The sequence below is a fragment of the Pongo pygmaeus genome, chromosome 20 (assembly GCF_028885625.2).
Source record: "Pongo pygmaeus isolate AG05252 chromosome 20, NHGRI_mPonPyg2-v2.0_pri, whole genome shotgun sequence".
In the NCBI taxonomy this organism is placed as follows: Eukaryota; Metazoa; Chordata; class Mammalia; order Primates; family Hominidae; genus Pongo; species Pongo pygmaeus.
Window position 1 is genome coordinate 59323937 of NC_072393.2, and position 27795 is coordinate 59351731.

The 27795-nt window shown below is 44.6% G+C and overlaps 1 protein-coding gene across 16 annotated transcripts; it reads right to left on the reverse strand.

Moving 5' to 3' along the window:
* Positions 1 to 1949: 1949 nt before the first annotated feature.
* On the reverse strand, positions 1950 to 27770 carry ZNF415 (zinc finger protein 415). Of its 16 annotated transcripts, none has more exons than XM_054462078.2 (5): positions 27708 to 27758; positions 17482 to 17563; positions 12090 to 12247; positions 11088 to 11208; positions 1950 to 4960 (listed from the first exon to the last, which is right to left on the reverse strand). In XM_054462078.2, the coding sequence occupies exons 4-5, from the start codon at positions 11119 to 11121 to the stop codon at positions 3429 to 3431; spliced, it is 1566 nt and encodes a 521-aa protein (XP_054318053.1). In that variant the 5' UTR covers positions 11122 to 11208; positions 12090 to 12247; positions 17482 to 17563; positions 27708 to 27758; the 3' UTR covers positions 1950 to 3428. The 16 variants fall into 16 exon arrangements, with proteins under 16 accessions (XP_054318053.1, XP_063514044.1, XP_063514045.1 ...); XM_063657974.1 differs by having other exon boundaries at positions 12090 to 12212; positions 27708 to 27728; XM_063657975.1 differs by lacking the exon at positions 27708 to 27758 and adding an exon at positions 27601 to 27618 and having other exon boundaries at positions 12090 to 12212.
* Between the last annotated feature and the right edge of the window lie 25 nt (positions 27771 to 27795).

Below are 27795 nucleotides of genomic sequence, written 5' to 3' on the forward strand. Positions count from 1 at the left end.
GCGGCGGCTCACGCCTGTAATCCCAGCACTTTGGGAGGTTGAGGAGGGTGGAACACGAGGTCAAGAGATCGAGACCATCCTGGCCAACATGGTGAAACCCCGTTTCTACTAAAAATACAAAAATTAGCTGGGTGTGGTGGCCCGTCCCTGTAGTCCCAGCTACTCAGGAGGCTGAGGCAGGAGAATTGCTTGAAACCAGGAGGCAGAGGTTGCAGTGAAATGAGATCATGCTACTGCACTCCAGCCTGGCGACAGAGTGAGACTCCATCCTATAAATGAATGAATGAATGCATAAATAGTGAATTAGTAATCAAAAACCTCAAAAAAGAAAAGTTTGTAGCTGGGCGTGGTGGCTCACACCTGCAGTCCCAGCACTTTGGGAGACCAAGGCAGGCAGATCCCTTGAGATCACGAGTTTGAGACCAGCCTGGTCTACATGGCGAAACCCTCTCTACAAAAAATACAAAAATTAGCCAGGTGTGGTGGTGTGCACCTGTAGTCCCAGCTACTTGGGAGGCTGGGATGGGAGGATCACTTGAGTCCAGGAAGTTAAGGCTGCAGTGAGCCAAGGTTGCACCACTGCACTCTACTGGGCAATAGAGCAAGATTCTGTCTCCAAAAAAAAAATACTGTCTAAAAAGTTCTGGAGTTTGTGTAAGTTTTGGAGAAACTCCTGCTGAGCCATACCCTCTGCACTAGAGAAGGAAATATTATACTAAAATACACAAATCAATAGACATTCCCTGATATGACAGTTCCACACATTGCAAATTTAAAACTGTGAGTACTAAGGTGTCATCAACAAAACTGCTGATTAAATAGAAAGCCAGGTTCATTTATAATACATGGAAATGCACAAGAAGAAAGTAGCAGTGCTGGAGTGACATCAGCAACGTGGTTGACTATACAGGCCCAGTAAAAATCATATATAAGAACAAAATAATTTTACTAAAGTTGAAAATAAACCTTGGCATTATCACTGTCGATACTGAAACTAAACTTTAGATGGAGTTCACTGCAGTTCCTGTAAAGTGGCCACAAGTTAAAATTCCTAAAAACGTTATCAGGATGAATATATAATTTCTACTTTATCCACCAAAACAAAACAAAATTCACATTGTATATGGTAATTTTTAAAAGGAAGTTCATAAACAATAATTAGTCTTTTCAAATTATGACACTGAACACTCTAAGGACAAAAAAAAAAGTGCTATTTTTATCCTTATCCCCCATATTTAAAACATTTTAGGGTATTTTCCATATTCTTACTATATTTGTACTTTCCCTTCATGTAAATCAAGGTGTACTCCTTGGGTCTTATTTGACACACAAGAGGCATGTAGAAAAATAATCATACAGTGCATAGTCACCAAGAGTGATACAGCTGGCCAGGCACGGTGGCTCACGCCGATAATCCCAGCACTTTGAGAGGCTAAGGCAGGCAGATAACCTGAGGTAAGGAGTTTGAGACCAGCCTGGCCAACATGGTGAAACGCTGTCTCTACTAAAAATACACAAATTAGCCGGACGTGGTGGCGGGTGCCTGTAATTCCAGCTACTCGGGAGGCTGAGGCAGGAGAATCGCTTGAACCTGGGAGGCGGAGGCTGCAGTGAGCTATTGTGCCACTGCACTCCAGCCTGGGCGACAGAGCAAGACTCCGTCTCGAAAAATAAAAATTAAAAAAAAGAGTGACACAGCTTTCATGGCGTAAAATAACTTTCTTGGGATTGTCACTATATTCACATAAGTATCCTGAGGGAGGGTATGGGGAGAACAACTCAAGTGCACTCTGTAAGTGTATGTTCCCAACACTCTATTTAATTCCAAGAAAAAAAAAATGGTTTTATCTTTCAGCCTTAAGAGTCTAATGGTGTGTTGTTATTGTCTGTTACAAAGTAACACTGAGGTGGGATAAAACAATGTTGGCAGAGAGAACATGATGCATTCATAGTTATGCAAAAATCAGATTTTATTAATTAGCACATGAGATCTATGATACATTCTGAATAAAACAGTAGCCAAATGTAATACCAGCAGTAAATGTGAATCCTAATCAATAACATGCTATTTTGGTCCATCTGAGGTTGTGGTTTCTATTGTGGTTTCAATCTTGGCTATGTAACAGCCATGGCCATTCCATGCAGAAGGTGGCCACCGTCTCCCCCTGAATTATTTCCACCATGTAATCAGTCACTAATAACCCATTACGCTCCTCCCACAAATCCCAGTGTCTAAGGTCTTGGTCTGCTCTGATTTTTTTTGAGACAGAAGTCTCTCTCAGTCACCTAGGCTGGAGTGCAGTGGTGCAATCTCGGCTCACTGCAACCTCCGCCTCCTGGGTTCAAGCGATTCTCCTGCCTCAGTCTCTCAAGTAGCTGGGATTACAGGCGCCCACCACTACGCCCAGCTAATTTTTGTATTTTTAGTAGAGACGGGATTTCACCATCTTGGCCAGGCTGGTCTTGAACTCCTGACCTCATGATCCACCCACCTCAGCCACCCAAAGTGCTGGGATTACGGGTGTGAGCCACCGCGCCCGGTCGTGGTCTGCTCTGTTTCATGGTCAGTTTGTAGGTCATCTCTTTCCTATAACCCAAAGTGCCATCTGTCAGGAGAACATCCTGAACACAATAAGGATGATGATGAACATCATCGTTTTGCATTATTCTCTGCCTGCCCCCATGCTTGGTAATTTGCCAAGGCAGAGTCCTTATTCTTCAAAGAATCTGAATAGAAATGATCCTCATCTAATGCAGTGAGCCCTTCCATCTTACTGATTCTTTCCCAGACATTGCCATGAAAGGCAGGTAAGGAGGCCTATCGACAGATTTCAAGGTTTCGGTTGAAAGTCATAAATCCTAAAGTATAAAGTAGTAGCCTTGCAAGACACCTAAAATAAATAAATAAAATATTTTAAAATCTGAGACAACCAGTGACTTCAAACATCCTGCAACCTTTAATATACATCATGTTGTGTGAGTTTTAACACATTTGGGCTTGCAGTTGTTCTACAATGTGTAATATGAAAAGTTTATCAGCACAACTAGACTGAATTATTCCTGACATAAATCCTTGGATGTGTTACAGTTTTGTTCCTTGGTTAATAGCTTCAACATGCACAAAATATACAAAGATGTGTACACATTTTGATGTCTAGTGAGTTGTGAGACCTAAATGAAGCCTCTGCCACACACTTAGGTGTATATGATTTCTCTTTAGCATGGACTCTGATGTCAATGAATGCGTGAACTCATGATGATGGGTTTGCTGTTCTCGTAAGGATCCTCTCAAGAATGAAATTCTCTGATGCTGTGTAGGAGTGAATTGTGACTGAAAACCTTGCCACATTTATTATACTTGTATGGTTTCTCTCTGGTATAAATTCTTTGATGACTCACAAGATTTAAACTTTGAAGACCTTGCCATATTAATTTCTTTTACAAGGTTTCTCCTTAGTATGGATAATTTGATGTCTGAAGAGGTTTGGGCGCACACTAAAGGACTTCCCACAATCAGTACATTTGTAAGGTTTCTTTCCAGTATGGATTATCTGATGTCTAGTGAGGTTTGGGCGCACACTAAAGGATTTGCCACACTCATTACATTTGTAAGGTTTTTCTCCAGTATGGATGACCTGATGGGTAGTTAGGCTTGAATGCACACTGAAGGCTTTGCCGCACTCATTGCATTTGTAAGGTTTCTCTCCAGTATGGATGACCTGATGGGTTGTTAAGTTTGAATGCACACTAAAGGCTTTGCCACACTCCTTACACTTGTAAGGTTTCTCTCCAGTATGAACTCTCCGATGACTTGCAAGGTGTGAATTGTAACTGAAAACCTTACCACATTCATTGCATTTGTAAGGTTTCTCTCCAGTATGAATTCTCCAATGCCTTGCAAGGCTTGAAGTCTGACTGAAGACTTTACCACATTCATTACACTTGTATGGTTTCTCCCCAGTGTGAATTCTCTGATGAGTTGCAAGGCTTGAAGTCTGACTGAACACCTTACCACATTCATTGCATTTGTAAGGTTTCTTGCCACTATGAATTACCTGATGGTTGGTGAGTGTTGACCTCACACTAAAGGCTTTGCCACACTCATTACACTTGTAAGGTTTCTCTCCAATATGAATTTTCTGATGTAGTGCAAGGCATGAATTTCGACTGAAGACCTTGTCACATTCATAACATTTGTAAGGCTTCTCTCCAGTATGAACTCTCCGATGTAGTGCAAGGCATGAGTTGCGACTGAAACCTTTGTCACATTCATTACATTTGTATGGTTTCTCTCCAGTATGAACTCTCCAATGGCGCGTGAGGTTTGATTTTTGACTAAAGACCTTGCCACATAGATCACATTTATATCGTTTCTCTCCAGAATGACTTACCTGATGTACAGTCATGTGTGAGCCATGATTCAAGGCTTTGTCGCAATGAATATATCTGTAAGGTTTTTCCCTAATGCATAATTTCTGTTCTTGTGTGAGTAATGAAGAACAGATGAAATCAGTCCCATATTTATTAGAAATATGGGTTTTGACGGTAGAAGAAATTATTTGGGGTGGTGAAACTGAGGAACCATGGTTGACAGACATCTCAACATGGTTACATTCATAAATTTTCCCTTCAGCTTGAAACTGCTGCAGTTCAGGGGGATGTGATAGAAAGCTTAATCCAAGCTGATTTTTAATAGACTTGTTTTCTATACCTCTTCTATCGTGTTGGTCTCTTCTACAAGTAAGATTTTCTTTTGGTGCCATAGTCACTTTGTTGCAATTTCTTTCATCATCTCTCCACTGACAGTCAAAGTCATGTATTTTTTTCTTGATTTCCCTGAAGCAAAACTCTTCAATGTCATGTTTTTCATGTTGTTCCAATGTCACTGTTTGGAATACTTTTCCTGTGTTACTTTCCTGTTGTGGTGCTAATTCCTTGATTACACAGTTACAAGAGAGATCTATAAGAAATAAAAAACCACAGGTTTCCAATTAATTAGAGACAGTATATAAATATTTCATACTGAATAACAGAATTACACAAAAAGCAACATTTATATACAACAGAGTTATAAAACTTCCCAATCATGATCTTTAATTTTTACGAACACAAAGGAATCACATTCTTTAGTAAAAAAAAAAGGGTGATTACATGGCATTCAAATAAATTCTAGGGAAGGACAGATTCAAACATCCTATGACCAAAACACATTGTACAAACCTATGTTAGCCCTGAAAGGAGTATTTTTTTCACCTTGACAGCAAAGTACACACCAATTGGCAGAAAATACGTGGCCATCTCATTACTGAAATAAATATTACATTTTACCTAGCTACAGCATATTTACTGTGCCCATATAAATGAAAAAAGTACTACACGATATATCATAATGGTAACTAAGCTGCAACAAACTTATGGAATGAATAAGGTACATAAATGATAATTCTGAATTGCAAAACAGTAATAGCACTGAGAAAATGAGACAAAAAATAATAAAACGCTGTTAAAAATAGCTAATTTTTCTGAATACCTGTTATGAAAATATCTGTACCCACCTAGACCAGGCATTTTTGACATTAATGAGTGATGCACGTCAGTTATATTGCATGAAACTTACTAAAAACCCATCATCTGTAAATCATAACAATTAATTAATAAAACACTGTAGTAACCCATGATAAAACCAGCAAAACAAAAACTAGTAACTACACTTGTACAAAGTTATAGCCTGTAAATGATTCTCTCCTAAGAAAAATGCAAGAACTATTTCAGAACCAGCACACAACCTGTGAACTGGAATATATGTTAAGATCTCTGACATTTGATGCATGAGGTCAGGTAAATACATAGCATTATAAAGAAGAATTGAAGAACAAAGTCAGAAATGACAATTATGACTTCACACCTGCACTTATGTAACAAACAGCCAGTCAATAATGCAATTCCCTACATATGCATTGCCCTTTCACGACCTAGTTCATCAGCCACACAATATACATAAGAGTTTGTACTTGGAAAATTTATTAACTGAAATCAGAGAACACAATGTTTAGAACGAATTGAAAATAAAAACAAACAAAATATAATGCAGTCTCTATGGTCTGAATATGTTGGCCAAAATTCATATGCTAAGGTCCTATCCCCCAGTGTGATGTTGTTGCAGATGGGGCATTTGGGATATAATTAGGTCATGAGGTTGGACTAGTCAAAAATAGGATTACTGCCCTTACAGGACAAGACATAAGAGCTTGTTTTCTCTTGCCCTTTGCATCATGTGGGACAGTCAGCAGGCCTGTACCAGGAACTGATTCACCTGGCTCCTTAATTTTGACTGCCCAGCTTCCAGGTCTGGGAAATACAAATTTCTGTGGTTTAGTTCTCCTAGCTTATGATATTTCTTTCTTTTTTTTTTGAGATGGAGTTTTGCTCTTGTCACCCAGGCTGGAGTACAATGGCGCAATCTTGGCTAACTGCAACCTTTGCCTCCTGGGTTCAAGCGATTCTCCTGCCTCAGTTTCCCAAGTAGCTGGAATTACAGGTGCCCACCACCATGCCTGGCTAATTTTTGTATTTTTAGTAGAGACGGGTTTTCAATATGTTGGCCAGGCTGGTCTCGAACTTCTGACCTCAGGTGATCTGCCCACCACAGCCTCCCAAAGTGCTGGGATTACAGGCGTGAGCCACTGCGCCCGGCCCGCCTATGATATTTCTTATGGCACGATGAGTTATATAAGACAGAAAAAGGACAATCTCATCACAATCATCACAGAAGGCTGATCAATCTTATTAAACAAAGAAACTTTGGGACTTCACTGTAAGACATGCAGTATTCCAAGTAATCACACACCACCACCTTGTTTTAAAAACTTTCAAGTAAATTGTTATTATTTTTCAAATAAACACATTAGGTCCACGGTATTCATGTATCTAACCTAAATTTTCACCCAAAATAAGAGAGAAAAACAGGACTAAATCCTGGGCCAGCAGGCTCAGACATTTTTTTTGTTTGTTTGTTTGTTTTTTTGAGACACAGTCTTGCTCTGTTGCCCAGGCTGGAGTGCAGTGGTGTGATCTTGGCTCACTGCAACCTCCGCCTCCCAGGTTCAAGCAATTGTCTTGTCACAGCCTCCTGAGTAGCTGAGATTACAGGCACCTGCCACCATGCCCAGCTAATTTTTTTGTATTTTTAGTAGAGAAGGGGTTTAACCATGTTGGCCAGGCTGCTTTCGAACTCCTGACCTCAAGTGATCCGTCCACCTCAGCCTCCAAAAGTACTCGGATTACAGGCGTGAGCAACTGCGCCGGGCCATCAGACATGTTTTTAAGCACATGTCCACCCAGGCAGTGTGGAAAACCTGGGTGGACATGAGCAGTGTGGAAAACTATCAGTCACAGCAAGAATGCACCCAGGCAAGGAGCATATGAAGAAAAGGAAATACAAGAGCTGGGCTGTGTTGATAATAGTGTTATTCAGTCAGCTCTCATGGAAGACAGCTATGCTCACCACTACACCACCAATGCATCTAGTCAGTCAGCTCTCATGGATAATGGTATCTGAGTCATCACTTCCTACACATACTGATTTAGGCAGATCCTGACTTATAAAGCGGTTGAGTAGCATTTTGTCTTGCATAGTGAGAGTAGTGTGGAGGGTGAGGAAGTCCTGTGGCAATTGGGGTTTTCAGGAATACAAAATCAATATGCTAAAAAGCAACAGTATATTCCATGCAGATCAAGGTATCATGTGAGGATAGGAGAGAGGAAGGGCAAGAGCACAGGGAGGGAGTAATGGGCATGTCGGAGGAAAATCTGCATGCACATCTGTGGGATATAATTCCACTAGGACAGTTACAATTCTGACCTTGGGGCCAGGCGTGGTGGCTCACGCCTGTAATCCCAGCACTTTGGGAGGCCAAGGTGGGTGGATCACATGAGGTCGAGAGTTCAAAACCAGCCTGACCAACAAGGAGAAACTCTGTCTCTACTAAAAATACAAAATTAGCCAGGTGTGGTGGTGCATGCCTGTAATCCCAGCTACTCAGGAGGCTGAGGCAGGAGCATCGCTTGAACCTGGGAGGCAGAGGTTGCAGTGAGCTGAGATCGTGCCATTGTATTCCAGCCTGGGCGACAAGAGCGAAACTCCATCAAAAAAAAAAAAAAAAAAAAAAGGTATCATAAAAAATACAGAATTTACGACTAAATGAAAAAGATGTTCATTTATACCACATGTAAATGTACAAGATGAAACTAGCAGTGGCTTAAACAAATGACACTGGACTTTAAAAACCGAGGCATGACAGCGGTGTAAAGCAAAAAAAGAACAAACAAAAAAACACCAAGGCATCATTCAGCTTCACAAGCTCCCTCCGCAAGTTGTGATGTGTCAACACTGTATTTGTTGTAGGTTTGAATCTACAACAAATTGAATCCAGGCTGAACAAAGGTTTGTTGATGAGAATGAACAATGGTGCACACAGGATGGAAAATGAACAAATGTGGCGTGAACAATAGTTTAGTCAAGAGCCTCACACATATGACGCTGTGAACTTGAACAATGTCATCGCTAGGAGAAACTCCCACACCAACTGTCGGCTTAGGGGAGATGATCATTAGTTTATGTGTCCAGTGCCATCACAGTGTCCTTCAGGTACACTTTTGTGAGGCTCCTCAAAACTAGGACAGCTGGAAACACTTGTCAGTCAGGCTCGCCTGATATTTTGTATCTTACATCCTGAGCCATGCTGACGATTTTGCTCAACGCTTTAAGGGGCATCTCTACATGTAGCAGGATGCTATTCAATTATATTAAAGAGTTTTCCCTCATAAATTTTCTGTTATCATATAAACACCCTCCATAAGAGACTCCAGGAGAAGGTATGCATAACCTATAGGTTGGTTATCATAGCAGAAATACAGAGAAATGACAGACCCCAGGAGTGTGTATATCAAAAGCTGGGTTTGTTTTTTTTTGAAACGGAGTCTCACTCTGTTACCCAGGCTGTAGTGCAGTGGTGCCATCTCAGCTCACTGCAACCTCTGCCTCCTGGGGTCATGTGATTCTCCTGCCTCGGCCTCCTGAGTAGCTGGGATTACAGGTGCATGCCACCACACCTGGCTAACTTTCGTATTTTTAGTAGAGACGGGGTTTCACCATGTTGGTCTTGAACTCCTGACCTCAGGTGATCCGCCCACCTCGGCCTCCCAGAGTGCTGGAATTATAGACGTGAGCCACCGCACCCAGTCAAAAGTTGGTTTTCAGAGAAAAAATCATGCAGACTTAAGAGAAAACAAAATCAGGAAGAGCCAAGGTTTTTCTACATTCATATAGCAATGAGACCAATGGAAAAGAGAGAAAAATACAACATATGAAGCTAGATTTTGAAAGATCTTGAGATGGGATTGTCTGCTCTGCCTACAGATGGATCCTAAGCTAAGAGCCTGAAAGACTAAGACATACTCCCTGTGTAGGATGGGGGATCCCAGTGAAGACCTGTTAACTGTTCTTACAGTTCTGCTGAGTAACAATCTCAGAAGATCCAACCCCCTCCCCTGGTCCACACCCCCATGAACTGTGGCAAAAGCAGAACAGAAGAAATGGCTGAGGGACCACAACAGGTAGAAAGGGCTTGAGACAGCTCCTTGCAGCTCCCGGGGCCTCAGATGCAAAGGAGGAGCAGCCAGTGTTTCCCATCTCGTGGGCAGGTCTTCCAAGCATCGGAAATGGGGTGGAGCATGGATAGCTCCAGGCATCAGGACTGTGGAGGCCTCCCCTCTGATCTATATGGAAAGCGAACTGAGCATCAGGTGGCATCAAGAACAGGAGAGACCGGCCGGGTGCGGCAGCTCAAGCCTGTAATCCCAGCACTCTGGGAGGCCGAGACAGGCAGATCACCTGAGGTTGGGAGTTTGAGACCAGCCTGACCAACATGGTGAAACTCCATCTCTACTAAAAATACAAAATTAGCCAGGCGTGGTGGCGCATACCTGTAATTCCAGCTACTCGGGAGGCTGAGGCAGGAGAATCATTTGAATCCGGGAGGCGGAGGTTGCAGTGAGCCGAGATTGCACCATTGCATTCCAGCTTGGGCAATAAGAGCGAAACTCCATCTCAAAAAAAAAGAACAACGACAACAAAAGACCAGGAGAGACCAAGGGAGAAGTTGACCCTTGTGATGCAGCCCCTCCCGGACCCCTCAGAGTGAAGGAGCCAGAGAGTTCACAGAAGTCAGAGGGCAATGTTGTCCATCATGATGAGCACTGCCATTTGTCTCTGTTTGAGCTGCAGGCCCCACTGGACAGCAAAAGGATCAACTATGACACGTCTCAAGAGCAGAGGTAGAAGTAGGGGAAGTTTAAAATTTCCTCTAAGAGCTCACAGGATATAAACATTTGTTTTCCTACAGAACTCTCCCACTTGCTGAGAGTTTCCAAACACAATGTAATGGTGTGGCTTCCTCTCCCCCCATCTGAGGTCTTACCTGTTTTCACACCTTTGATCCATTCCCACCCTTTTAGTTTTCTTGCTATTTGTACTTGGCTTTCTATGGTCCAGGGCTCTTTCCTGTGCTCCCACATGGGATAATACACTGGTCAGGAAGAGAATTTCCTGCTTATAAAATGAATGGAACATGATGTGCTGTGGCTTTTCAAGAATCTCAGCCCTTTGCTTGGATAAGAAGACAGGCTATCACAGATGGATCTAGGAAAATATTTCACAAATTGTTTCACTGAATGCCTACTCCGAATGCTTAGGGAAGACTGGAATATGCAAATATCTGGCTCCCTTCCAAGAACTACTGAACCAAAGCACAGGGGTAGAAAACAAGAAGTGAGTATTTCAGAAGTCTACCATAAGCTTTCATGGATACTTCAGCTCTGGAACCACCACTGTTGTATCATGAAGGGGTCAGAACATCTGGAAAAAGGGGATGGTTAAACTCCAGTGTCCACATTATGGAGCTTTTCATTTCAGAGTCAACAAGGCCTCAAACTCAGTCAGGCAATGCAGGGGCTCCCAAGAAGCACACAAGGGAAAATGGAAAGATACCAAGGGCAGATTTTGACTTCTGGAAGAAAATTATCCTCACCCAGGGAGACCAGGTTCCTGTAGTTCTCCAACATCACATCCCTGTATAAAGTCCTCTGTGTAGAGTTCAGGCATTTCCACTCGTCTTGAGAGAATTCGATGGCCACGTCCCTGAATGTCAACTGTCCGTAAAATAATAAACACATTTCACCAAGGGGTTATGAAGGGAGTTACCATCTTCACACAAAATAAGAATAAAAGAGAATTTAAGTATAGATTTAATTGAAGTGTGTGTTCGATAAATCCACACTAAGGTATTTTTGAGTACATATCTCCCCCTAATTGTGGTTTTTTTTTTCTCTTTCTTTCTTTTTTGTTTGAGACAAGGTCTCGCTCTGCTGCCCAGGCTGAAGTGCAGTGGCATGATCATGGCTCACTGCAGACTCAATCTCCCAGGTTCAAGTGACCCTCCAACCTTAGCTTTCCAAGTAGCTGGACTATAGGCATGTGTGTACAAAGTACATTTGAAAACTTCAACAATGAACTAGGGATCAAGCAGAAGAAAAAATTTCAGAACTTGAAGACACGTCTTTTGAAATAAATGAGTCAGACAAAAATAAAGAAAAAAATAAAAAAGAATGAACACAGCCTATGTGACATATGGGGCAGGCACCATAAGGTGACCAAATATTTGAATTTTTGATGTCCCAGAAGGTGGAGAGAAAATCAAAAGGATAGAAACCTATTTAACAAAATAATAACCAAAAACTTCCTAAGTATAGTAAAAGGTTTAGATATCTAGATACAGGAAGTTCATAGATTCTCAAAGAGATACAATCCAAAAATGTCTTCTCCTTGGCACATTATAGTCAAACTGTCAAAAGTCAAAGAAAAAGAAAGAGAATTCGGCTGGGCGTGGTGGCTCATGCCTGTAATCCCAACACTTTGGGAGGCCAAGGCGGGCAGATCACCTGAGGTTGGGAGGTTGGGACCAGTCTGACCAACATGGAGAAAACCCATCTCTACTAAAAATACAAAATTAGCTGAGCATGGTGGTACATGCCTGTTATCCCAGCTACTCGGGAGGCTGAGGCAGGAGAATTGCTTGAATCTGGGAGGTGGAGGTTGCGGTGAGCCGAGATCACGCCATTGCACTTCAGCCTGGGCAACAAGAGCGAAACTCCGTCTCGAAAAAAAAAAAAAAGAAAAAGAAAGAGAATTCTAAAAAAAACAGCAAGAGAAAAGCATCTGGTTACTTATAAAGGGTGCTCCATAAAACAGGAAATTTCTCAATAGAAACCTTACAGGCCAACAGAGAATGGTATGATACATTAAATGTGCTGAAAGAAAAAAAAACCCTGCCAGCCAAGGATACTATACTCAGCAAAATTATCCTTCATGAAAAGGAGAAATAGTCTTTCCCAGAGAAGCAAAGCCTGAGGGAATTCTTCACCACTAGACTGGCCCTACAAGAAATGCGTAAGGGATCCCTACATCTAGAAGCAAAAGGACAATATTGGCCATCATGAAAACACACAATACTATAAAACCCACTGTTAGAGTGAACATGCAAGTAAGGAAAGGAGTCAAATGTAAATGTTACCATTATAGAAAACCACCAAACCACAATGAAAAACAATTAGAGAAAGAAAGGAGCAAACATACCAAACAACCAGAAATCAATTAATAAAGTGACAGTAATAAGCCCTCACATATCAATAATGAACTTTATGTAAATGGATTAAACTTTCCACATAAAAGATACAGACTGGCTAGATTGATACAAGCGTATATAACCCAACTATATGCTACCTTTAAGAAACTCATGTCAACTGTAAAGACACAAATAGACTCAAAGTGAAAATATGAAAAAAGATATTATATGCAAACGAAACCAAAAGCAAGCAGAAGTACCTCTACTTCAATCTAACAAAATGAACTTTAAGTTAAAAACAGTAAAAGAGATGAAAAAGGTCATTATATAGTAATAAAGAGATCAATTCAGTAAGAGGAATATAACAATTCTAAACATATATGCACCCAACACTGGAGCATCCAGACATATAAGGTAAATATTATTAGATTTAAAGGGAGAGATACACTCCAAAAATAATAATAGTTAGGGATTTCAGCATTAGACAGCGGATTTAGACAGAAAATTAACAAAGAAACACTGAATTTAAACTGCACTTTAGATTAAACAGACCTAAGAGATATTTGCAGAACATTTCATCCAACAAGTACAGAATACACATTCTTTGCATCAGCGCACAGAACATTCTCCAAGACAGGCTATATATTAGAACACAAAACAAGTCTCAACACATTTTTAAAATATCAAAATCTTAATAAGTATATTCTTAGAACAACAATGGAATAAAATTAGAAATCAATACCATGAGAAACTTTGAAAACTGTACAAATACATGGAAATTAGACAACATGCTCCTAAATGACCACTGGGTCTAGGAAGAAATTAAGGGGGAAATTAAAAAATAAATCTTGAAACAAGTAAAAATGGAAACACAATATGTCAAAACCTATGGAATACAACAAAAGCAATGCTAAGAAGGAAGTTTACAGTAATAAACACCTACTTGAAAAAAGTAGAAAAATTTCAAATAAGCCAGGCACGGTGGCTCACTCCTGTAATCCTAGCACTTTGGGAGGCCAAGGTGGGCGGATCACCTGAGGTCAGGAGTTCAAGACCACCCTGGCTAAGATGGTAAAACCCCGTCTCTACTAAAAATACAAAAATTAGGCCGGGCGCAGTGGCTCACGCCTGTAGTCCCAGCACTTTAGGAGGCCAAGGCGGGTGGATCATGAGGTCAGGAGATCAAGACCATCCTGGCTAACATGGTGAAACCTCGCTTCTACTAAAAAAATACAAAAAAATTAGCTGGGTGTGGTGGTGGGTGCCTGTAGTCCCAGCTACTCCAAAGGCTGAGGCAGGAGAATGGCGTGAACCTGGGAGGCGGAGCTTGCAGTGAGCCAAGATTGAGCCACTGCACTCCAGCCTGGGCGACAGAGGGAGACTTCGTCTAAAAAGAAAAAAAAATACAAAAATTAGCCAGGTATGTGCCTGTAAGCCCAGCTACCCTGGAGGCTGAGATGGGAGAATCGCTTGACCCAGGGACGTGGAGGTTGCAGTGAGCCAAGATTGCGCCACTGCACTCCAGCCTGGGTGACAGAGCAAGAGTCCGTCTCAAAAAAAAAAAAAAAAAAAAAAATTCAAATAGTCTAACAATGCACCTCAAGGAACTAAGATAGCAAGAACAAATCAAACCCAAAATTAGTAGAAAGAAAAAAAAACAAAGATCAGAGCAGAACTAAACAAAATAAATACTACAAAAACACAAAGGATCAACAAAACGAAATGTTGGTTATTTTTAAAAAAGATAACATAATCTATAAACTACTAGCTAGATGAATCAAGAAGAGAGAAGACCCAATAAACAAAATCAGAAATAAAATGGATACATTATAACTGATAACACAGAAATACAAAAGATCATCAGAGACTATTATAAATAACCACACACTAACAAACTAGAAAATCTAGCGGAAATGGATAAAATGCTGGACACCAAGCACCAAGACTGAATCAGGAAGATTCAGAAAACCTTAACAGACCAATAATGAAATTTAATCAGGAATAAAAAGTCTCTGAACAAAGAAAAGTCTGGGACCAAATGGCTTCACTGCCGAATTCTATCAAACTTTCAAAGAAAAACTAAGACTGATTCTCTTCAAACTATTTTACAAAATTGAAACGGAGGGAATTCTCCTTAACTCATTCTATGAAGCCAGCATTCCTGATACCAAAACCAGAAAAGAAAAAAAAAAGAAAACTATAGGCCAAAATCCCTCATGAACATAGATGTAAAAATCCTCATCAAAATACTAGCAAATTGATTATTTTGCTATATTCCCAACACATAAAAATGATAAATACTCAAGGTAATAGACACCTCAAATACCATTACTTTATTATTACACATTTTATGACACATGTAACAAAATATCACATCTGCCCCTTAAATATGAACCAATATTATGTATCAACTTGAAAAAGGAGCAAGCTATCCTTGTTCCTTAATATGAAAACGCGTAAATATTCAAAACTTGCACGATAAAATACCCTAACAAAACATTTATTGACAATTTTCTTCTAAAATCTCACAATGATTAAACACATTTCAACAGGGCTTGAGCTGTCGCTTCTCACAGAACTGGAAATAGTGACTCACCACTGAGACCTGTGTGAGGGTGTAAGGCTTGACAGGAAAAGGGATGCTCTATATCTAAGCACCTCAATGTATCTCTATTGAGAGTTTCACCATAAAACAAATATATACATCATGTGATGTTTAAAATAAAAGCAGCATAATACTTAATAACACTAGATATAATAAGAATATGGATATATCCTCTTTAATGAAAAAGGAGTTCTGCTCTGATGTCTGAGCAAAACTGTTACCATTTTTACCTAAAACATCTGATGCCTAAGAGACCCTGCAGGAATAGCACCACCTCTGTGGTATGCAAGAGGTGCATACCTCTTTAAAATGGTTTAAAGAATGGTTTAAAAACTTAGCGGGGCACGGTGGCTCACGCCTCTAATCCCAGCACTTTGGGAGGCCGAGGTGGACGGATCACGAGGTGAGGAGTTGGAGACCAGCCTGACCTACATGGTGAAACCCCGTCTCTACTAAAAATACAAAAATTAGCCAGGCGTGGTGGCGGGCGCCTGTAATCTCAGCTAGTCAGGAGGCTGAGGCAGGAGAATTGCTTGAACCTGGAAGGCGGAGGTTGCAGTAAGCTGAGATCACGCCACTGCACTCCAGCCTGGGCGACAGAGCAAGACTCAAAAAAAAAAAAAAACAGGTCCTACAGCTGGCCGGGCACGGTGGCTCACACCCGTAATCCCAGCACTTTGGGAGACTGAGGCAGGTGAATCATACGGTCAGGAGTTCAAGACCAGCCTGGCCAACATAGTGAAACCCCATCTCTACAAAAATTAGCCAGGCATAGTGGCAGCCGCCTGTAGTCTCAGCTACCTGGGAGGCTGAGGCAGAGGAATCACTTAAACCTGGGAGGTAGAGGTTGCAGTGAGCCGAGATCGTGCCACTGCACTCCAGCCTGGGCGACAGACTGAGACTCCGCCTCAAAAAAAAAAAAAAAAAAAAAAAAAAGTCCTACAATTATACTTTATTTTTGTCGTTGTTGTTGTTGAGACAGAGTCTCGCCCTGGCACCCAGGCTGGAGTGCAGTGCAGTGGTGCGATCTCCACTCACTGTAAACTCTGCCTCCCGGGTTCAAGTGATTCTCCTACCTCAGCCTCCTGAGTAGGTGGGATTACAGGCATGCGCCATCATGCCTGGCTAATTTTTGTATTTTAGTAAAGACGGGGTTTCACCATGTTTGCTGGTCTCAAACTCCTGACCTACAATGATCCGCTCACCTCGGCCTCCAAAGTGCTGGGATTAGAGGCCTGAGCCACCGTGCTCGGCCTTACAGTTACACTTTTACATTGACTTTATGTTTCAAAGTCAATAAAGGAATAAAACGCCCTCTAGTACTGATGTCTGTATCTCAACTTTACATTCCATTCCAAGTCATTAACAGTCTGGAGTCAGAGACATACTGATATACTAGTTTTATCTGGATTACAAAATCAGGCACAAAATATATCCCCTTATTGGCTGCCTTTTCCAGGATTTACCAGGTATTTGTCTACACTAATAAGTGACTTTAGGCCAGGCGCGGTGTCTCATGCCTATAATCTCAGCACTTTGGTAGGCCGAGGCGGGTGGATCACCTGAGGTCGGTAGTTCGAGACCAGCCTGACCAACATAGAGAAACCCCCGTCTCTATTAAAAATACAAAATTAGCCGGTTGTGGTGGTGCATGCCTGTAATCCCAGCTACTCGGGACACTGAGGCAGGAGAATCACTTGAACCCGGGAGGCAGAGGATTCAGTGAGCCGAGATTGCACCATTGCACTCCAGCCTGGGCAACAAGAGCGAAACTCCATCTCAAAAACAAACAAACAAACAAACAACAACAACAACAAAAAACGTGACTTCCATGGACAACTTCTCTATTCCTGGGCTACGGAGAGCTGACAGTACATCCAAATGTGGCCCCTGAACAATCCCTGCTGCCCAACAGCACTGACATCACGGGACCCTCACCCCATCTCCATCCATGTCTGGGTGTGAGCCCTTCCCAGGACCATGCCCAGTGGACTCTTCAGAAGTTCATGTCACAGGGTCAGGGTGAAACGGAATCTCAGTAGAGATGAGAGGGACTGAGGGAAGGCATGGGTCAATGTGAGCAAACGCGTCAGGCAGGATGCTTCAGACTCAGAGAAGATTTGCAGCTCCAATGCATTGTCTCCCGCCTTTCTGAAAGGAGGGAGACAGAAGGATCCACACAGAATCTTTCTTTACCTGAGTAAGAGCCATTCCTGACTCCTTTGCTCTCCTCTTCTGGGTTTCTTCCTCATGTGCCAAGAGTCTTTAGAAGTCAATGCTGAATAATAACAACAAGTGCTGTTTATTGCTTAAAAATAACACACCCCCTCTTGTGTGACAAGCACACACATACGCAGGGAGGAGCTCACCCTGTGCAAAGACGGTCCTCTGCCGCCCACTACACCAGGGTGGCCCCAGGGACAAGAAACTCCTACAGGAAAACCAATACATGAGCCTTCTGACCCCTTTCTTCAGAACCCCCTCCCCTCCTGAAGAAGCTCACACACACGCTGCAGCAGTGGGGAGCAGACCCAGCCCTGATCAAACCCCATGCAGAGCACAGCCCCCTTTCCCTCTCTGTGGATCCCAGGCTGGGCCCAGCCCTCAGAAGTAGAGGACACAGAGCCTTGGTGTTCAGGCTGGATATAGATTAGAATCATGTTGGGCACTGTATTATCGAGGGCGGGTCCCAACCTATGTGAATGGGAATCTCTGGGACAGGGATGGGGGCACAAGAGGTATATCTGCAAAGTACCTCAGCACTTTATACGAAGCCAGGGGTGAGCTCTACTCAAACACGGTCAGCCCAGCATAGCCCCCACCTTCTGACTCTATTCTCCCCTTGGGACCTTGGTGTCATCAGGATCCAGACAGTGGAAGCAGAAAGAATCGAGAGAAGCATGCAGAGCAGTAATATGGACCAGAGGAAGGGGTGAGGGTGTAGCTGGAGTGTTAAATGGGAGGTGGGTCACAGAAGTCCCCGCTGAGAAGGTGATATCACAACAGGGACCTGGGGAAGGAGGGGTGTTTGCACCTGCAGCTGAGGGGCCAGCGAGTTCCAGCAGAGGGACAGCCCACGTGAAGGCCTTGAGGCAGGAGCAACCTCGGCCCAGGAACAGGAAAGATGCCTACGTGGCTGGAGCAGAGGGAGGGAGGAGGACACAGGCAGGAGATGAGGTCAGAGAGGTCCTGGGAGGGCAGACAAGGCAGGGCAGATGCTTTCAAACATTTTTCTCCCACACCTCAAAAGAATTTTGGAAATGATGTATTTCCTCACCCATTTTAATTAAACATATAATATTTTCTTTATAAATTAACCCACTTACAATGTAATATCTTATATATTTGAAAGTCCCAGGAAATATATGGTCCCCCTCATCTGAGATGTGCAGGACTGCAGGGGAATGCATCTAGGGAGTCAGGAAGTCACTTTTGGACACCTGAAAGTGGAGATACCTGTTAGATGTCCTGGCAGAAAGTTGAGGAGAAGGCTAGGCGTGGCGGCTCACACCTGTAATCCCAGCACTTTGGGAGGCCGAGGAAGGTGGATCACCCGAGGTCAGGAGTTCGAGACCCGCCTGACCAACGTGGTGAAACCCCATCTCTACTAAAAATACCAAAAAATTAGCCGGGCATGGTGGTAGGCACTGGTAATCCCAGCTACTCGGTAGGCTGAGGCAGGAGAATCGCTTGAACCCGGAGGGCAGAGGTTTCGGTGAGCCGAGATCGCGCCACTGCTACAGCCTGGGCAACAAGAGCAAAACTCTGTCTCAAAAAAAAAAAAAAAAAAAAAAAGAGGTTTATTTGGCTCATGGTTCTGCAGGCTGTACAAAACACGGTGCCAGCATCTGCCTATGATGAGGGCCTCAGGAAGCTTCCGTTCAGGATGGAGGGTGAAGGAGCGCAAGCAGGGCAGATGAAATGGCGACAGAGGAGGCGAGAGAGAGAGAGAGAGAGAGGTCAGGCTTTTTGACAACCAGCTCTCAGGGGAACTAAGAGTCAGAACTCACTCCCTAGAGAATGACATCAAGCCATTCCCAAGAGATCTGCTCCCATGACACTCACCAGACCCTACCTCCAACTTTGGAAATCACATTTCAGCATGAGAGTTGGTGGGGCAAAACAAATCATATCCTAACAATTGCACATTCTGAGGCTATGAGTGGGGCTGGCATGTGGTACACAATTGGAGGGTTACTAGCAGCCAGGAGTAGGAACAGACCATTCCCAGTCACTGCTGAGCAGGGATCCCAAGCCCTGAGACGGGTGGGTGGGTAAGTTGGAAAAGATCTCTTCCTTGCTTCCAGGGGCTCAACAGTGAAAAAAACCAAGGCCTTTAAATGAGTAAAAAGAAGAAAGAAAAGCTCCAGAGACAAGGTGCAGAACAGAAAAATAGGAGAAAGGAAGAGGTGCAGGGCAGGAATTAAATGACACCAGGAAATCTGGTTGTATGTTTTCTCCAGGCTGTGATCAGCTACACAGGGACAGAAGCGGAGTAACAGAGTTGGATGTGGGGATGTCTGGGAGAAACAAATGATTTAGTGCACTTGACTTGCAAATCATCTAGTAACTGAAAGGGTCTGTTTATATCCAATGTTTTTTTTTTTTTTTTTTTTGAGACAGAGTCTCACTCTGTCACCAGGCTGGAGTGCAGTGGCGTGATCTCGGCTCACTGCAACCTTCGCCTCCCCGGTTCAAGTGATTCTCCTGCCTCAGCCTCCCGCGTAGCTGGGAATACAGGCACATGCCACCATGCCCAGCTAATTTCTGTATTTTTAGTAGAGACGGGATTTCACCATGTTGGCCAGGATGGTCTCGATCTCCTGACCTCATGATCTGCCCGCCTCAGCCTCCCAAAGTGATGGGATTACAAGCGTGAGCCACCATGCCTTGCCTTTTTTTTTTTTTTTTTTTTTTAAAAAAAAAACAGGATCTTGCTCTGTCGGCCAGGCTAGAGTGCAGTGATGCAATCCTGGCTCATTGCAGCCTCAACCTCCTGGGCTGAAGCAATCCTCCCACGTCAGCCTCTCGAGTAGCTGGGACTACAACAGGCACGAGCCACCACATCTGGCTGATTTTTAAATTTTTTATAGAGACAAGGTCTCACCATGTTACCTAGGCTGGTCTCAAACTGGGCTCAAGTGAGTGTCCTGTCTCAGCCTCTGAAAGTGCTGGGATTACAGGCGTGAGCAACCACGCCTGCCATATCACTATCATTTTAAAAATAAACTGGGGCCAGGTGCGGTGACTCACACCTGTAATCCCAGGACTTTGGGAGGCCGAGATGGGCAGATCACGAGGTCAGGAGTTTGAGGTCAGCCTGATCAACATGGTAAAACCCCATCTCTACTAAAAATACAAAAATTAGCCGGGCATGGTGGTGCGTGCCTGTAGTCCCAGCTACTCGGGAGGCTGGGGCAGGAGAATTGCTTGAACCCGGGAGGCGGAGTTTGCAGTGAGCTAAGATCACACCACTGCACTCCAGCCTGGGCAACAGAGTGAGACTTCATCTCAAAAAATAAAATAAAATAAAATAAACTGGATATGACAGAGGCACATATTCTTTTGTTTTACCATTTTTATTCCTGGTGTAGACAAAAAAAAGAGCCTGGCATATAACGGAGTATTTGTTGAATAAATGAGCAGAATGATACAGGGTGAAACTAGTGCACCCTCCAGTACGGTGTTCACTTTGAGGGACTGATGTGTGCAGGGGTCCTGTTTGACCTCAGGATTGTCTTCACCGAGAGTGAGTGGGGAGCTGAGCAGGACCAGCTGAGGGGCAGAGCCAAGGGCCCTTCATGGAGACCACTCTGCTTGCCCACCTGTGGAAGGGCAAGCGCAAGTCCACCCAGAAACACATTTGGCTGACTATGGGGTCGCTGTCTGAGGCTCAGCAGACCCACCTGGCCAATAAAAGACCCCAAACTCTGCAAAAAGAAGAGTTTGTCTCTGTGCCCAGGCCCCTCCATGGAAAAAAGGTCCTGGGGTCTAAGATTTCTCACTTGGCAATGATGTTGGCTTGAGTATTATTCACAGACCCATATCCTTGGGTCTTGCGTGGGGCAAACTGACCGCAGAACTGCAGGAAGTGAGTCTGAACAGAGCAGCAGAAAGGCAGGCAGAAGACTTGAGGGAGGGGAGAAAGGAGAGACACAAACAGACCAACCCCTCCTCTCCCTCAATCACCCGCCTGGGGAAGCATTAGATTCCCGTCTTAGAGAAGCATTAGATTCCCGTCTTAGAGAAGACAATGGGGAAAGGGAGAAGTGTGTGCATAGGATGAGATGTGTGTTGGGTGGACAGAAAGACTCCTTTCCCTAAATGTGACCTCATTAGCTCACCCCATTCTATTGCACAAATTCCTGAGCAGAGGGGCACCCTGTGGGGATGAACACAGCTCTTCCTTCCTCCAGTTCCTGCGTCTCCCTGCCATGACCAGGGCTGTAATCCTCCAACTCCCTTCCCAGGGCCCCGTGGCCCCTCTGCACTGGAGAAAGATCCGTGTTCCACAGCGGGTGTCAAGGACCTTGCCCCTCAGCTCCCCAGCTGCCCTGTGACTCTGTGACTCTGTTATCTTGGATTAAACAGGGAGAGGCCACTGGCCTGGCAGCAAGAATGTGGCAGCTTTATCTTCCCAAGGACAGTGCCAGTGGAAGCCTTTGGGCTGCAGGTTAGTGTGCTGTGTTTCACTCTGATTCTTGGAGAAATCTTTCCCTTACTCTGGGGCCCTGATAACCACTCCCTCTTGATTTGCACCCATAGACGCCCCCACAACAAACCCTCCCTAATGAAAGCCATCTGCGCCTGTTTCTGAGGACCCCTGTTGCCCTTCTGGACTGACACACTAACTCCCATGGGGTCTTGCACTCCCCAGATAGTCCATAAAGGTCAGGCACTGCCTGAGGACACAGGGTTTATAGAAGCCCTGCTACAAAATTTCGCAAGTCCCAGTAACAATGAAATAATACACATAAATATCTTAGGGTCGCACTGACCCACAACAACGTATTTCTTTCCACTCATGGTGACTCCACCCCACACAAGAGTACCACCAAAGCCTACCAATAAAACAGAGATGTCTCTAACGATGCACGTGCCCCAGTGAGACCCTAATATCTTCCAAGAAAACACTCCAAACTGGTATTTCTGTCTTTCAAAACGCATCTGAAAGCTTCCTGATCGGCCAGGCGCGGTGGCTCCCACCTGTAATCCCAGCACTTTAGGAGGCTGAGGCAGGCAGATCACGAGGTCAGGAGATCGAGACCATCCCGGCCAACATGGCGAAACCCCGTCTTTACTAAAAATACAAAAATTAGCTGGGTGTGGTGGCAGGTGCCTGTAGCCCCAGCTACTCGGGAGGCTGAGGCACGAGAATCGCTTGAACCTAGGAGGTGGAGGTTGCAGGGGTCCAGGATCGCACCACTGCACTCCAGCCTGGCAACAGAGTGAGACTCCGTCTCAAAAAAAAAAAAGAAAAGAAAAAGAAAAAGAAAAAGATAATAGGGCTTTCCAAACTATTCCATGCAGTCCCATAACCACCCATAAACCCACGTCCATGTGCTACAGCCAGACCTGAGACATTCCTTTACAATTCCACTCACTCCTTGATCCCACAACCATGCATGGGACAGGTGTACACATCATTCACCCGGCTCATCTAGAAGCCCACCTTGCTTCCATGCCCCTATGTGACACCTCCAAGAATGCTTCTTCACTTTCCCTCATTTTTCTACTTCTCTTCCATGCATGAAGAGCACACTAGACTGAAAGGCAAAAGGGCCTCTGGACAAAAGCAGGAATGGACACAAACTGCTATCTGGACAGTGGGCCTCAAGTCTAGATTCTAGAAGTTGGCCATGCTGGAAGGAATTGCCAGCAATTCGGGGACACCATGGAGTCCAGTTTAAAGGCAGGTGAAGATTGGCCGGACTGAGCTGACGGAGGATGTCCGAGAAAAAGAGAGGCCCCAGATCTCATGAGGGAGGCTGCCATTGTCCCCTTGTCTCTCTATTCACAGTCCCCTGCAAAATTCCCCCGCTGTTTAGGGAGTGCCTCCTTCGTGGCCCATTTAGCTTCTGAACTTCTCGCCACCCTTCCTGAAGGGAATCCAGGACCCCTGACTGTGAGCACATCACCTGCTGGAAGGCAAAGCCCCTGCCCAGGATGGCCACTGGGCCCTGCTGATGTGCAGAGCGTGGAGGACCCGGGAGCTGGAGTAAGGCGGTGGGGACGCCTCAGCACTGGCTGAAGACACAGGGTCTGCGGGGCTTTTCAGGCCTCAGTGAGGCCTTCTGCTCTTATATAGACTGGAATAAATAGCCACAGGAAGTTTACACCAATTACGGATGAAATTTCCAGAATATGAGACCATCCTCACTATCCGCCCTATCCTTTTGGTCTTCCCTGAGGACTCCTCAGCCTGACCCCAGCCCCAGCATCTGAACTATAACCCCAGAGCAGGTGCTACAGTCGTCCCGTGGCCAAGATGGAGACTGTGTCCTCCAACGGAGGGAGACACAAACCACTCAAAATAATCCACGCAGAAGAGTGTCCGATGTGGTGATAAATGCGGAGACAGTGAAACCTGAATAATGTGATAGAGAGTGACGGGCAGAGAGAACTTCAGATGGGGGTGGGAGGGCACAGGAGACAGCTCTCAGCCTAGACCCGAAGGAGGAAAAAGGGACAGGGTCATGATCATTTAGGGACACAGGGTGAAAGCAGGGACAAAGCCCGTGACAGGAAGGGTTTTGACATTTGGGAAAAGAGAAGAGCAAATGTGACTGGGGCAGAAGGAGTCAGGAGATGAGGGCAAGCTCCCAGGAGGAGGCTGGACACTGGCAGGGGCCCTGGACACAGGGCTGTGGAACCACAGTGAGGAGTGGGGCTTTTGTCCTGGGGAACACGGGAAGCCGGCGGAGGGTTCCCTGCCAGGGACTGACATGACATGCTTTAGAGTTAGCTGTGATATCCTCATACAGAGAAAGACCCCGAAGATGGTCTCTGTGTCTGAGTGCCTGCTTCACATTCTTGTGCTATTTTTTGTTTTCTTTTTTAGAGGAAGAAATCCAAATAAAAATTTTAATTACAACTGGCTAGTCCCCCCACATACAACTGCCAAACAAAATGCACACCCAATTTTGCCCTAAATTTCAGGAGTCAGTGTTGCTCACATTGAGGTTTTGTGGTCTAGTCCCTTATCTCTATGTTACAGGCGGGCTCACTGAGGCTGAGAGAGGGAGTCATTTCACCAAGTTATCCTGAGAGGTCTGAGTTGAGTGAGAAGGAGGAGATGTGGCTGAATTATGATGTCATGACCTGGAAGGGCCAATGGACTATGTTTGTCTTTATCACATCTCCCTTAGAAAATTCCAGGACTGGCCAGGCACGTTGGCTCATGCCTGTAATCCCAGCACTTTGAGGCCGAAGGAGGGGAGATTACTTGAGGCCAGCCTGGCCAACAAGATGAAGGCTCGTCTCTATCAAAAAATACAAAAATTAGCCGGGTGTGGCGGCATGTTCCTGTAATCCCAGCTACTCAGGAGGCTGAGGCAGGAGAATCACTTGAACCCGGGAGGTGGAGGTTGCAGTGAGCCAAGATTGCGTCACTGTACTCCAGCCTGGGTGAAAGAGCAAGACTCCAGCTCACCAAAAAAAAAAAAAAAAAAAAAAAAAGAAAATTCCCAGACCTTCTTTCACATATCTGAGCAAAAGAAACTTCTTCAAGGTTTTATCACATTGGTTCCAAATGCAGCTCACAGCTATTTTAACAAATTACACAAAAGAAGAAAATTGAATAATAGACTAGTTAAACTAGGTTTCGATGTTAAGGTAAAAACATCATTGACATCTTTATCAGGTACACATTGAAACAATCTAAAATTACCTACTAGTCAACAAATAATGCTTCTATTATATGATAAAGAGCAGAAAGCATGCAGACCTCTATCAAAACTGGACACAATTAATTTCAAAGGGAAAGATTTTGAAATTGTTAAGAAATCTGATGAATTTTAGAGCTAAAAAAAATTGAAAACACATTATATTTAGAAAATGACATGAGCTGATTATAGGATGCCACCAAAGATCACTTTGGAAATAATTATATACAGAAAAATAGAGACTGAATTAATGAAGATCTATCTCAAGTTTCAAAATGAACTATAAATGAGATGAAAGGCAATTACTAAGAAAAAAAGCAAATCAATTACAAAAAGCAACAACACTTTTTTTGTTTGTTCTTTGTTTTTTTGAGACGCAGTCTTGCTCTGTCACCGGATCTCGGCACTTGGCTCACTGCAACCTCCGCCTCTCGGGTTTACACAATTCTTTGCCTCAGCCTCCTGAGTAGCTGGGATTACAGACCCGTGTCACCGCACCTGGCTAATTTTTGTATTTTTAGTACAGATGGGGTTTCACTATCTTTGCCAGGCTGGTCTTGAACTACTGACCTCGTGATTCACCCACCTCGGCCTCCCAAAGTGCTGGGATTACAGGCATGAGCCACCATGCCCGGCCTCAACACTTTTAATGTTCCTTTAGAGCAAGGTTGTCCAATCCACAGCCCAGGAAGGCTTTGAATGCAGCCCAACACAAATTCCTAAACTTTCTTAAAACATTTTGAGATTTTTTGCAACTTTTTTTTTTTTTAGCTCATCAGCTATTGTTAGTGTTAGTGTACTTTATGTGTGGCCCAAGACAATTCTTCTTGCAATGTGGCCCAGGGAAGCCAAAAGATTGGACACCCCTGCTTTAGAGAGACACTATGTAGTGACAGAGTCTTTCACTTTCTGCCCAGCTTTACTCTCCCACTCCCCCTTCCCCTCCCCCTGCCCCAATGCCAGGGAAGGGGAAGAGGGTGACCTGTGGGATTAATGAGTCAAGTCACTTCCCTCTGCCTTAACATGGATTGCAAGTGGAAGCTAACTTCTGATGCCATAATTATAAAATGCACCAGCCTTAATAGACAGGGGTTTTGCAATTCTCATCATCTGTGTATTTTAAACTTACAAAGACAGAAATCAACAGGTCAAAACGTAGTCATCACATCCAGTCAATTCACAACTCACCTGGACCCGGGGTCCCCCTCTTTCCTCATTACGGTGTTTCCCTCCCTCATTCCATACATCGCTCTCATTCTCACCTTCTTTCTCTAGCTCTTTGCTTCCCCTTTATTTTCTTCCTAGGATTCTGCTCATTTTGAGCCCCTCTCCTCTCCTGCTGTTTCTCCCCTTCTTCCCTCTATTCTTTGTCTTCCACCTGTTCTTTCCATTCTTGCTGTTTATTTAATTCCTCTTTCTTCCTGATCTTTTCATTGTCCCAATCTCCACGTATTTCTGGCTCTTTCTTCCCCATTTCAGCACTCCCTGTTAAATTCCCTCTTCCCTGTTACACACCGTTGTCCCCACTCTTTGGCACCCCCAGATCCCAGGCCTCCCCGTGCTGTGGTTCTCCCTCTGCTTCTCCTTGTCATCGGCTGCCCCCTCTCGCTGTCCCAGTACCACACTGCTCTGCCTGCCCTGGCTCCAAATCCCTTCTGCTCTCCCCCAGTCTCTGTCTGAGGAGCCTCCCCCTTTGCTGCCTCTCTCCCTACCTGGCTGTCCTTCATCTCTCTGGATACTGTGCTTTTTCTCGAAATGTGTCTAGTTACTCTTCTCTCCCTGCTACTTTCTCGGCTTCTTCTTTCACTCTTACTGTCTCTTTGAAAATCTCTCACCATCCTCTACTTTGCCATCTGTTTATTGGTTTCCCTCATTCTTTCCTCTGTCTGGTTTTCTACTGCTCTCTCTGTCCCTCTGTCTCCCGATCTCTTTGGCCCACACATTCACAGGAGGGTTTAGGGTAAGACGCCTGCATCCTGGAGGAGCGCATTTTCCAGGGGGTGGAGGGGGACAGGCAAGAACACCGGGTGTCACAGGACAGGCCCTGAGCACCTCCCCAACGCGGGCTCAGGGGAGGCCTGGGGAGCAGCAGGTCCTGGCACGAGGAGGAGGGAGGTGGGGGGCGACAGCGCCTTCGGACAGGGGTGGGGTCTGCAGGATCCCAGGATCAGGCAGAGGACGCGGGCTCCAGGGGACTGCGGCTGCAGCTGCGGCGCTGCGCTCCAGGAGCCGACGAGGGCGAGGGGATGCGCCCAGGACGGGAATCCACCTCTGGGGTGAACACTTTAAAACGCCCGGGGCTGGAGGAGGGGTCAGGAAAAGGTTTTAAGCTGGAGAAAGAAGCAAAAGGCCGGGGACAGGGAGCAGCCTCAAAGCGACTTCAACCCAAAGGGAAGCGACTCCGGACCCACACTGCGAGGCCTGTATTCACCTGGGGTGGAGTGTGCGGGGATTTTAAGGCCCGTATCGACCCTGGACATCGGCTGTGGAAATGGGAAACAGGGAGCGCAGGTTTAATCTACACAGAGGGACACTCACGCTCGACGCCGTCACCTTCACCCAACACGGTCCGTTTCCGGGACTGTAGGAAACTGCGCATGCGCGGAGAGAAGAGCCGGGGCAGCCT